The 13,725-nt window shown below is 30.2% G+C and overlaps 1 protein-coding gene across 1 annotated transcript in view; it reads left to right on the top strand.

Moving 5' to 3' along the window:
* Positions 1 to 6,287, top strand: part of LOC107491062 (xyloglucan O-acetyltransferase 3-like) — a 9,169-nt gene extending 2,882 nt beyond the window's left edge. The window contains exon 3 of the mRNA XM_016111833.3: positions 5,380 to 6,287. Coding sequence (XP_015967319.1) covers positions 5,380 to 6,159 — 780 coding nt within the window. The 3' untranslated portion in view covers positions 6,160 to 6,287. The remainder of the gene's footprint in view (positions 1 to 5,379) is intronic.
* Positions 6,288 to 13,725: the final 7,438 nt, after the last annotated feature.

Below are 13,725 nucleotides of genomic sequence, written 5' to 3'. Positions count from 1 at the left end.
TATACCCTTTTCTTCTCCCACCCTCCCAATGCGTTTTTACGCGTTTTCTTTTTTTTTTTAATTTTATAATTTTTATTATTAAAATAGGAATAGGGGTAGTTTATGAATAAAACAAAAAAATTAATTAAAAAAGACGATTATATTACGGAAAAAACGTTAAGGACGATTTTAAATGCAAAAATATAAGAAGGACGATTTCAATTCTGGCACTAAACTTTAGGGACCAAAATCGTACTTACCCCTATAAATTTTGATGAATGATGCTTATTTGTACTATTTGTAGAGAAAACAAATGCTATTAGCATAATTTGATGTAAAGATGGTTGTTGACAGTAGTTAATTGAAGTTATTGACCAATTTAGTTGTGGTTGCCAAAAGAAAAAGTATAAGGAAATAATGTTTTAACTAACTTCATCAGGCTTTTTTTTTTTTTTCAACTAACTTCTTCTCCCTCCCTCTTTTTAAAATGCTTCTGTTTGTTGTTATAATTGTTATTTGGATTTTTATGATTCGACGTTTTAAAATAGGTAATCCACTTTTCGGAGGTCAACTTTAGTCTAAATTTGGATGTTTTTTCTAATGTTAAATTTTGGATGTTGATTTAGTTGATTTGGGGATTTTTGAATTTGTGTGCGTAAATGGAATTGACTTGGCCATTGCTTTAAGAAAAAAATTTATTCTTTTTTTTTAAAAGATACTAAAATAACATTTTTTTCTTTCTTATTTATAAAATGTATATTTTCTTTTTTATAATTTAAATTTTTTTTTTCTTTAATTCATTTAAAATTTTTGTGTTAACTAAGGTTAACTTTATCCATTTTTTTAAAAAAATTATTTTTTACAAAAATACATTTTAGCAAAAATTTATATTTTTGTCACTAAATTTTGTTTACTAAAATATTTTTTAATAAATTATTTTTTATTGATTAAATTGTATTTTTACCAACAGTGGTAAGATTTTTTATTTAATGTTAAAATAATATATATTAATATAAAAAAATTAATAGTAAATATAAAAATAATTGTTAACAAAAATTTTAGTAAAATCACAATTTAATAATTAAAAAATTATTGAAAAATAGGTATCTTAGAAAAAAATAATTTAATTATTAATTTTTTTGAAAATATTTCGTTAAAAATACAATTTAATTAATAAAAGAATAATTTATTAAAAGATATTTTGGTAAGCAAAATTTAATGACAAAAAAATAAAATTTTTGTTAAAGGGTATTTTTGTAAAAAAATAATTTATTTTTTCTTAAAAAATAGATAAAGTTAACATTAGTTAACATAAAAAATTTAAAATAGATTAAAGAGAAAGTTTTTTAAAAATTATAAGAGAAAAAATATATATTTTATAAATAGAGAGAAGGAGAATGTTATTTTAATCTTTTTTGAGAGAGGAGAGTAAAATTTTCTTTTATAAAAATTATGTTGGATTTTGATTGCTCTTGTTTATATTATTTACTTTTTAGTTTAGGTTTTGGGTTTATTTTGTTTTGAAAATTTGAAATTATATTTTACAGTAATTTATTTATTTTTAGATATTATTTTATTAGTTGATTTTGAATATTTTTTTAGGATTTTATTTTAAATGTTCATTTAAATTATCATAAATTTTCATTCCTAAAAATATAATTTTCTTATTTTTTATTTCAAAACAATATTGAATTTTAGTAATCTGATAGCTGATAAATGACCGTTAATAAAATAATACCGATGAATAAATAATGAGATAACACCTAAAAAAATAAAAGAAGAGTGGAAAGAGAGAATAAAAATGTGAAGAAGAAAAATAAAATTAAAAAATTTTAAAATTAACTTAAAAATATTAATTTCATAATTGACCTCTTTTAATGGTTTTTATTATTTTAATAGTGATTTTATTTGATTATTCAAGTCACTTGAAAAAGTAATATCATATACCCTTATTTTTTGGCAAAATATATAATATATTCATTTGGTTGGGTTTTTTAACCATGTATATTTCATTTCCTTGAGTATTATATGAATGACACTTTTTTCAGATAATATTTTTAAATATAAATTATTTTTTGGTTTGACAAGAATATTGTATTAGCCAACTAAAATATGTTTTCTAACATAAAATACGTTTTTTCTTATTATATTAGCATTTATCTTTTTTTACTATTTAATAACTCAATGATCTCGATTTCGACACCGATACTTCATTATTGAGATTTGAATTTTTGTTATTATTTGTAGGGTAAACAATTATTTGTATATATAAATTTTGTGAATGTTGATAAAACTACTTATAAAAAAAATTAATATTATACTCATAAAAGATAGGTTCAGTATGATAAAAATATTTAAATTTAATTTTTTTTGTTGATTTTTTAATAAAATTTTTAAATTTTTTCTATCATAACTTAATATCAACTCCACCACCATCTTTTCTTTCTAAATCTCAAACTTTCACAATTCTCACCATGATCAACACCTCTCTTAGTTACCATCGTCTTTCCTTTTTCTCACTCCTTCGCCAACATCGACTCTCCCGTTATCTGCGTCAAGAACTTCCCTTGAAGCTGCAGCGTTGTCCTCAAAATCTTGAAAGGCTATGTTAGATTAAACGGCACAATCATCACACATTTGTACTACGCTTTCTACTACGATAATTCTAAGACTTTGATTTTTTTCATTGAACGGCTTCCCGCTGCTATTTTTTTCGTCTTTCTCCAAACTGTTTGTTACATGAACCCCGTTCATCAGCACAACAAGTTTGCTATCTTCTACAAGTTCTTTTAAAGGGTGATGATGACAGTGCTGGTAATAGCGACGGTAAGTGGCGGTGACAGCGAAAAGGAGGAGAGAAGCCAGTGATAATCCAGAGCTTAGGAAAGATGCTAGTAGTGGTGAGAGTTATAAAAATTTGAAATTTGAAAAAGAAGATAATGGTAGAGTTGAGATTGAAAATAAAGGAAAAGAGTAATTTAAGAATTTTATTAAAAAATTAACAAAAAAAATTAAGGTTTAAATATTTTTATCACATAAAACCTATCTTTTATATATATAATGTTAGTTTTTTTATTTAATGGATAATTTTATTAGCGTTCACAAAATTCATAAATACAAATACTCATTTTTTTTATTTTTACCACACCATTATGCCATGTCAATCTTTATATGAATACCATCAATCCATCATCATATTGATCATATTTGTGTTTGGTAGAATCAAGAAGAAATGATGAACTAGAAATAGTAAATATTGACAACATAATTGTTTCACTTAATTATGTAGTTATGCCAGGAACCATTTTCGATTTTTCCCTCTAACTTATCGGCAGCAAATATATGTAATCATTCAAGGTGTTGAATATGACAAATAAATAATTGGGTACATGTGATAGGTAAAATCTTATGACAAATATTATGTTTAACCTATATTTATTCTTTTTTTTTAAATATATTCTAGAGGTTCTATAGTTTTTTTCAATTCGTAAATAGATATCTATAAAGGTTTATAATCAGATTTTTTTTGTATTTTATAAAAAATTTTAATTAAGTCATTGTGAATAATAAATACTCAAATAACAAATTAAATTATATTATTATATATCAAAGTATATTTTTTAATTAAAAAAGCTCTAATTGTTTCTTCTTTGCAATTATAGAATGTATGATAGAAGAAAACATTTCATTTAAAAATTGTTTTTTTTTTATTTATAAATTAGAAGGATGATTAGGAGAATAATTTAAGACTCCCAATATTTTTTTCTAAACATATCAATGAACTAAAAAAATTTTCTAAGATTAAACACATTATCTTTTAGTATGTTAATTCGGCATTATTAAAAAATGGATTGACACACTCTCAAGTTTCCATTCATTGATCTTAGGACTAGATTTTATGAAGGTATTTATCAAAGTTTATTTTTTATTAAATAAAACTCTAATTATTTGTTCTGTGTGATTATAAAAAAAGTATAAATGAAAAGAATAATTAAAAAAATTGGAAAAATTGTTTTATAATTTTATTTTATAAATTTAAATATAGATTAATAATCAAGAGTCTTAATTTATCTCTAATTATAATTATACTTCATAAATGAATAAGAATTTAAATATATATATTTTATTTTAAAAATAAAAAATATAATTAGAGAAATAGTTTAAAACTCCCAATCATTTTCTTGAATATATCAATGAACATTATTCTAGTTTCAAATTTGTACATTTTTCTTAGAACATTTAAGGTCGGGAGTTGAACGTAATTAGGGGCTTAGGGAGGAGGAGGTGGTGGTTTAGAGAGTGGCGAGGAGGTGAGGGACTGAGGGCTGAACTTGAGGTAGAAAAAGACTTTTACAAGGATGAAATGCCATAGGCTAGTTCAAAAGTTACCACATACAAATTAATAGAAAATGCTTTTTGCTATTTTGGCATAGCCAATAATTAATAATTTCAAAAAATGTTTAAACGCCGCTAATTTTAATTTATATTTACCAACATCTCTAGTTAGTAATCTAACATTTTTAATTTAGTAGTTTAATATTATTTTTTTAACTAATATTTTTAAATATTATTAATTAACTATTGGACAAAAATAATAAATTGTGTTGGTCCTGTAATATTTTAATTATTTTCATATATATAACAATGTAACATACAAATTTTTTTATAATTAAATTATTGGCCCGATAAATAAAACATAAAAGGATCCATAATTTAATCTGATAATAAAAATTAATATTTAAATAAGAATTTTATTTTTATGTAAACTAGTGTAAAATAAATATTAAGGATAAACTACAAAAAATACATCCAATAATTTTATTGTAGAAAAAAATATACTTGAATTTTGTTATTGATAAAAATGCTCTCAAATAGTTTAAAAGCGCGACAAAAATACCTAACATTAAATATGTATTATCAAAAATTTTTTGTCAATAACCAATAATATTTTTAAAAAATGAAAAAATATAGAGATAAAATTTTTATCCAATTTTTGTGTGTATATTTTTTAAATAGTCATCTAAATATTTCTATAAATTTTGGATTAAAGCCATAAGCGGTTTGTTAAATATAAAAGTCGTTTGCCACTTACAGAAAAAATAATCTTTTGGTATTTTTGTCGCGTTTTAAAATTATTTGAGAGTATTTTTGTCAATAACAAAATTTGAATGTATTTTTATCCGTGATAAGATTATTCGGGTATACTTTTAGCAATTTACCATTAATTTTTATATTCGTTATATAAATGATTATTTAAAAAATCGAATTTAATTAGATAACTGTAGGTATAGGAAATCAAAATTAAATCCTTTATATCATTACTATCTTTGTTAGCATATAAAGAACATCTTTCATACATGAATGGGAGAATGTGACAATTTTGTATGCAAATATTCACAGGAGGATACTCCAAAGGATATGTACAAGGACCCAGATGACAAGTATAGACAATGGTACTTCCCTAAGCATGATTTCACCCTAATGATGATTTGGAGCAGATTCCTCATTGTAGGAGAAGAAAGAATTGTGAATGGCACAGGTTCCAGCATTTTTGACCTTCACTTAGACAAAGTAGATGAAGATTGGGCCAATATATTCCCTGAATTAGACTATGCAATCATCTCAGATGGACATTGGTTTTTCAGAGTAATGTACCTTCACAAAGGTAACAAACTTATAGGATGTGTATATTGTAATGAACAAAATGTGACAAACTACAACATAGACTTGCCAATTAGGATGGCATTTAGAACAACATTCATGCACATAAATGGATCCAAGAACAAAAAAAGAGGGTTGTTAACAGTGTTGAGGACATTTGCACCAGCACACTTTGAGAATGGTGTGTGGAACAATGGAGGGTATTGCAATAGGACTAGTCCTTTGAGTGAGGCTGAGGCTGATTTTGGGAGCTTTGATTGGCAATTGAGGAGTATTCAGTTGGAAGAGTTTGAGAGGGCAAAAAGGGAAAAAGGTGAAAAAAGATTATTTGAGATTTTGGATGTGACAAGGGCAATGTTGATGAGGCCAGATGGGCACCCTGGAGATCATTGGGGTAACAAGTGGATGAAAGGTTATAATGATTGCACTCATTGGTGTTTGCCTGGTCCTGTTGATTTGTGGAGTGAGTTCTTGCTTGCTCTTCTTATAAGATCACAACTTGGGATTTTGACTTCTTGAAACATGAGCCTCATACACATATATAACTGCATTTTTATATATAGTTTTAGGAAATAGGAATGGTATAACCCATATAAACTACATTCATTTTGTATTTAACTACATCCAAATAAAATCACAAATGTAATGTTTTTGTTTATGAACCAACTTGGTATATTTAATACAAAATGTGTCATATATATATAATGGTATATGGTAGTTACTTTGTAACTTGTTTTTTGAAGGGTATAAGCATCTTGAAAAAAATATTTTTTTTTTTTACCGAACATAAGGAGGTTTGAACCCGTAACTTCTTAGATGAATATGGATAGACTATGCTATTTAAATTATAACTCATTAGCATCTTGATAAAAATATTTTAAAATGAAAAAATTGATAAAATAATAAAGGATTAATTATTATTGAAAGGGGTGACAACTTCTAACTAGGATTTGGTGGGTGGAAGTTTATTTAAAAGTGGGAATTGTGTTTCACTGGATACGATTTATTTGAGCCGGGGTCGAGATTATAGGTTTGGGTAATTTGTTAGTTTAGGAAAAAAAGGCGGACTTTTCGGACAAACATGTTTCATCGTGTACTCATATCAAATCTGTCAAAACATGCGAACTAGACAGTACTGAATTAGATGGATTTTTTTATGATGATGATTTTAAATTTTTAGTTTGATCTATTTTTTTTAACAATTTAGCGGATTTTGATCCATTTATCACCCTTATATACGAGTTGTACTACTTTGATTAAAAACTTTTTATGTTTAATTACTCTAATTTAGTCGTATTTTATGCGTTAAAAAATTATAAAAATTCGTTAATTTAAGTGTGTATGGCTCATTGTTATAAGCAAAAGAGAATACTAGTATTTTGTGTTTCTTTAGAGGGAATGCAAGGATACTAAACTAAATTTTAGAAAAAAAGTTAGAGTAAAGGATAAATTCGTTTCTGACCTTTTTTTTCGCAGACATTTTCGTTTTCAAGGATTGGAAAATACTTTCATGTCCCTGACCCTCCGGAAAAGTGGACATATTTACTCCTCCGTTAGAGTCGCTCCATTTGGCCTGACGGAAAACGATGACGTGGCTCCTTTGGTGCTGACCTGGCCGTTACGGGCTGCCATATGGGATGTGCTTTTGAAAAGATCATTCCCTTTCCACGATTCCGCAAACCGACTCGGATACCCAAAACCCTCAGCAACCTTAAGCAAAACCATCACCTTATCATCATAAGGTCCAGGAGTATCTCAACAAAAACTATTTATCCCATCAAGAATAACCTACACACCCTTACCGAACACTGGCACAGGGCCCTGCAACTCATTGTTGTCCAAAGATACGTTCTTCAAGCTTGGAAGCGCCATCAATGAGCTCGGAACGACCCCGATTAGCTTGTTATCCCTAAGCTGCAAATCAAAGAGGCTATCACATTTGGACAAATCAGGGATCCCACCGGTGAACTAGTTCTTGTGGAGCCACAACTGAGACAACTGCGTCATGTTGGAGAGAACCTCAATTGTCCCCGATAAACCGTTTTCCTGGTTGTTAAGCCACAGGTTGATAATCGAGGAGGAGGCGAGGGACTTGGGCAAGGCTCCGGTGAGGTTGTTGTAGGAGAGGTGAAGGTTCCGGAGACTGGGGAAGGAGTCAAAGATGTCCGGAAGGTTGCTGGTGATTCTGGAAGAACCGAAATCGAGGTCGTTGAGGGTTGATGATTGAGTTAAGTCGGTGGGGAAGGGCCAGGGGGATAGGGAAGGGTTGTTGAAGAGGCTGAGTTTTTGGAGGCTGGTGAGGCCGGAGAATACGGCGGAGGGGACGGAGGTGAAGTTGTTGCGGTCGAAGTAGGCAGTTTGGAGGTTAGAGAGGTCGGATAGAGAAGGGAGTGGGTCGGAGAGGGAGTTTTCTTGAAGATCGGAAGGGAGAGTTCCGGTGAGGGACTTAGAGGAGAGTGTTATTTTGGTGACGTGGTTGGAGGAGTCGCAGGTAATGCTGGTCCTTTGGCAGTAAGGGGTATTGGGGGACCAGTCGGTGGGTGGGGAGGTTAGGGATTTCAGGAGTTTGGACATCACGGCTGAGTAATCGGCTGTAACGGCGGCGATGGTGACAGAAAGGAGGAGGAGGGAGAGTAGGGTTTTGGGGAGAGGCATTGGGATTTGGTGAGAGATTAATGAGGTTGGTTGGTTGGTTGGTGAGTGTAACTGAGAAGTGAGAAGTGAGAAGTGAGAAGGAAGGAGAAGGAAGTCGATGACAGACAGACACTCCCTTCCCTGAGAGACAGAGAGGGAAAGCGTTTGTGTCCTCTATGCTACGTACTACCCACAACTTATGCCCTCGGAGAGAAACGGTGACATTTTAGTTTCTGGGACTAATATGTCCTCTTTTCAAAAGCACATCCCATGTGGCAGCCCGTAACGGCCAAGTCAGCGCCACGGGAGCCACGCCACTGTTTTTCGTAAGGCCAAATGGAGCGACTCTAACGGAGGGGTAAATATATCCACTTTTTCAGAGGGTCAGGGACATGAAAGTATTTCCCAATCCTTGAGGACGAAAATGTCCGCGGAAAAAAAGGTCAGTGACGAATTTGTCTTTTACTCAAAAAATTAATTGAATTTTTTTAAGTATTGGCTCTGTGTTGGTATTTTTGCTAGAAATGAAGTATTTATTAATCGGGGTCTGTGGAAAAAAATTGGAAACTAAAATCGTTGTTCCCGGCCAATAAACCCAAATGAAGGGGGCAAATTGGTACTTTGCTAAAAAAATGAGTGCAGCATTGGAAATGAAAATAGAATATGAAGGGCAGTCTCGTCACTCAAGAACAAAGCGTTGGGAGCACTTCAACATATATGCAGGCATGCAGCTGTGTTCGAGGGGGGAACACATTCACGGATAGCTCGTTGTTTCTCTCTCTTTTCTTTACCATATTCCGTGAGAGTGAAACCAAAATCAAAAGAAAGAAAAATCATTTTCATCTTCACGTACCAAATTAACAGATAGAGAGAGGAATGTTGCATGATCTTCACCTTCATCGTGAGTGAAATCACAAAATTAAAACGATGAAATAAAAATGGTGATTCCTGATCACTAAATTTGAAGAACACAATTATTCATTAATTTTTAGATTATCCTATATATGTAAGTTAATTTATTTAATATTAATTTTAATTAGTATTAGTATTGATTAGTATTTTTTTGGGTAAAGTACTGTTTTGATCTTTAATGTTTAGAGTGAGTCTTATTTTAATCTTTAACGTCTTAATCACCCTATATTTATCCTAAAATATTTAAAATGACATTAATATTATCCCACCATCAAATTTTTTACTAATAATTAACTAAATGACAATAGACAATATAAAAGCAAGTTTTTTAAGAATAAAAGAAATGAGAATAGGAAAGTGGACTTTATTCAAGGTCTTCAAGCCTTTTATTAGTATTAGTTAATATTGTTTAGATACGGTTAATATATCAGAATTTGAACAAATTACTTAATTAAATTGTTTGAAGATTAAAATTATTAGAATATAATTTTTGTAAACTGCAAACGCATTTGCAATATTTATATTTCTATAGAAATTGCAAGAGGCTATGGTAAATTTAAGATTGAACGTAAACTGCTATAGAGCATAGCAGTTTTTGAGAAAACTGAACTTGAAGAAACCGCGAGAGGCTATAGCAGCTTCTTTTTAATTGGGTTGTTTTGGAAACAGTGTGACCCTGCAGCGGGTTTTTTTATATAGTGAATGTTTATAAATACTTAGTATGAGGCAATGGTGAGGTAGTATAGTGTCATTTTCACAAATAGAAAGTGTGGAGAGTTTAACTCTAATGTATTGCTCTAGAAAAGTTAAAAAAAAAACAAAAGGCACGGTATTAAGTTTACTGATAGAGAACCAATGAGTGTTTTTATTTGGTCATCAAATACGTTGTCAGAGCTAAAAATTAGTATATTGCAAAAGGTGGGGGTGTGTGGGACAAAGTGGATGAAGAAGTTGTTCTACAAGATTCCTATTTCGGTTGTGCTAACTGGTGTGAAGTATGAAACATTTGTGATAGGGTTCGACGAAGATATGCAGATTTTGTTTCATTGTCGGCGAAGTTTCCGGAAGTGAGAATACACGAGCTATATACCAAGTTGGAGATGGCGTCGACAGTTCTGGGCTTCAACGCTGAATCCTCAGTCGACTACGGTGGGGGTGCTTATACCTCGATGCATGTCATTGCGCCTGCTTGTCTGTTGGTTGATCTTCAATCTATTGCAGTTGGAATAGTTAGGTCACCACATCTGATTTTGGATATTCCAGGTGAGGGTGAATCAGATCGGGTTGAAAATGCGATGCGAGAGGATGATTCGGACGAAGAGCCTGCTGACATTGTTGGGGATAGTGATGAGGATACCTGGACTAACATCAGGGGCCATCAAATTCCGACACATAGCAACATCCTCCACATTTCTCAACCCTAAACTTGGAAGCCATCACTTAACAACCGGACATAGATCCTACTATTGGGGGTCAAGGATTGCATGAGGGAAATACTGCTACGAAATTTTAGATTGGCCAATCTTTCTAAAGAAAAGAGGAAGCAATGTTGAGTGTAAAGGATTATAGCATCCATCGTAGAGTTGAGTATAGGGTGATAGAGTCAGATTATCTTAAGTACCATGGAAGAGAATGTACATAAGTGGTTAAATAAGTGACCCACCTAGTGAATAATAATGTGATATGAATGTTTAATTTGAGAGCTAAAACATTAATAACTCAGAACAAATAATGAAACTCTCAATGCATCGATCAATACTTAGATGCCAACGGAAAAGAAAAGTCATCAAACACATACGGCTTGAGAGTGGGGAACCGCCAGAAGATCCAAGACTGTATTAGTTGTAGGGACCTACCAAGTTCGTGACATTTTTGTTGGCCACCCCACACATGCATCGATATAGCCATGCCAACGCAACTGAACCCCAACTATAAGTGCCCATCTCGTCAAGCCTCGTCATAAATGGCAACCACTGAATATGTACCCGATTTGCATTCTTGTCACCAAACAACTGAGTGGATAGCATCATCATAATGTATACACGTGCGTATATACGTACAGTATCCTCACTCGCATCAGCTGGTAGCACCCTGAACCTCTCATGGAATCATGTGAAGTGGACTGTGAACTACTTGACCTTATCCGATGGCGGCAGCTCGCCGAATAACTCCTGAAACCACTCCCAAGTCGGTCTACCATCCTCCATAAACTAATCAAAGTTTGTGAGGCACCCAGTAACAACCTTCCCATCGACGGGTAACCCTAGCTGATATGCCACATCTTACAGCATGAGGGTACATTCTCCGAATGGCATATGAAAAGTGTGCGTCTCAGGACGCCACCTCTCAATGAATGTGCTGACCAGGGACTCGTCCAACCAGAACCAATGCATGTTCAGCCTAGTCAAGTGGTACAAACAAGCCCTCTCAAAATAAGGTATGATCCTTTCATGTAAAGGCATATTCTGTTACCTCCAAAAGCTGTAAATACACCTACTTAGTTGTATGATGTGAGAAAAATAACCACATTTTAAATAAATTCTAAAACTTATAAGTCAAAACCATAATTTATAATCCGAAACAAAAACCATGAGTGTCTTATCCATCCATTCTTTTAACTAAAATTTTAAATATAGTTCTCTTAATATTATTTATTAGTCTAATTTTATTAAAATAGAGAAATACGTATGACCTTTTACATAAAAATATAAAACAAATGTTAATGTATTTTAGAATAAGTAAAAAATTTTCAACTTTTATTTATAAGTCCTAGATTTTAAACTTTAAAGTTTAAAATTTAAATATTAAATTTCAAATACTAATTACAAACCTTCTAAATTTAAAATTTAAAACTTAAAATTTTAAATTTTAATTTTCAAATACTAACCTACAAACCTTAAATTCTATATTTAAAATTTGAATCTTAAATCTCAAATACTAAACTACAAACCTTCTACATTTAAAATTTTAAATTTTAAATCTTAAATTTCAAATATTAAACTATAAATCTCAAATTCTGTATTCTAACTCTTATACCCTGAATACTACATTTTATGTTATAAACTTTAATACTTAAAAGAAAACAAACTTATCTTTTCATTGATGCCGCCGATGATTTTCATGTCCTAACTAATCTTGCATGTGTTTTATCATTGTTGATATTGATGCTTGAGATTACCCTTTTCATGCTTTATACTTATGTGCTAGTGATATGCCTCAATGCTTTTATTGGTTTCTCACTTATATGTTGTAGCTACCATGTACTTGAGACACCTTACTCTTTGTTGGCATTATTTCTCGCTTGCACTTCCTTAATTTTAGTCTCTCTCTCTCTCTCTCTCTCTCTCTCTCTCTAAGTGGTTTTATAGGCTACATGTAAACGGCGACACCCACTTGCGGTTTGTGCAACGACGCATTTCCCAAGAAATCACTAGAGTCTTTCGCGGTTTCTTTGCATTCAGAGTCCTTCAAAAACTGCTATATTCTGTAGCTATTTCTGGCCATCACACGTTCCAAAGTAAACTACTACATCTTGTAGCGATTTACGTTTAACTTTCTGCGATTTTTATAGTTATGTAAATGTTGTATTTATGTATGGAGTATTAAAAATTGTATTTTGATAATTATGATTTTCAAATAATTTAAATAAGTAACTTCTCTTTAGAATTTGTTAGTGTAATTTAGAAACTTAGTTTAGTTAAAATATTAATATTCAGTGCTCTAATTTTTGTAAATATGTTTCGAAATAATAAAAAAGTGTTTGTAATTAGTTAAAATGTTAGAATATGTAAAAGAGATTTTTTTAATATAGTTAAAGTTAATATAAAATTAATGTGATTAAAGCTATAATTTTTTGTAATATATTTAGGTATAATAGAATAATACGTGATTAATAAGAATGAAATATTGAAAGTTGTAACTAATATTCTTTTATAAGATTGTTACTAGCGTTAATAATATGTTTAGAATTGAAAATATCAAGTTATAATTAATATTAGAAATATGTTTACTAAGATTTTTACTAATATATTTAGGTATAAATAATACTAAAAGATTTTAGTATGATTTTTATTTTTATGTTGCCATGCTGAAACGGTAATAATAAGTATGAATGATTTTTTAATACATTTTATTATGTTAATAAAAAAATTTGTGTAGCAAACACTACTTTACTGAAAAGTAAGAAAATGGTTGTTTTGGAAAAAATAGTAATTAAATTAGAAAGTTCCTTTTTCTTAGCAATTTTTTTAATAAGTTTAATTATATAAATAATTAAATTTTTTTAGGAGTAGTGGTTTTTAATTATGTAGCTATTGTATTCAAATGCAATAACATAACAGTTATAACAAAAAATTTGTAACAAAATTTGAACGGTTACAAATTATGATATTTTTGTAACAAAAAGATAATTTATTATAAAATGCTCTAATATTTTGTAATAATTTAATTTTTTTATTATAAATTATGTTGACTTTTGTAACGATTTAGTATTTTGTTGAAAATTTTATCATGTTTTGTAATAAAAAATTAAGTTGTTGC

The sequence above is a fragment of the Arachis duranensis genome, chromosome 5, assembly GCF_000817695.3.
Source record: "Arachis duranensis cultivar V14167 chromosome 5, aradu.V14167.gnm2.J7QH, whole genome shotgun sequence".
NCBI classification, from domain to species: domain Eukaryota; kingdom Viridiplantae; phylum Streptophyta; class Magnoliopsida; order Fabales; family Fabaceae; genus Arachis; species Arachis duranensis.
The sequence above is the reverse complement of the archived record's forward strand: the minus strand, read 5'-3'. Positions and strand labels throughout refer to the sequence as shown.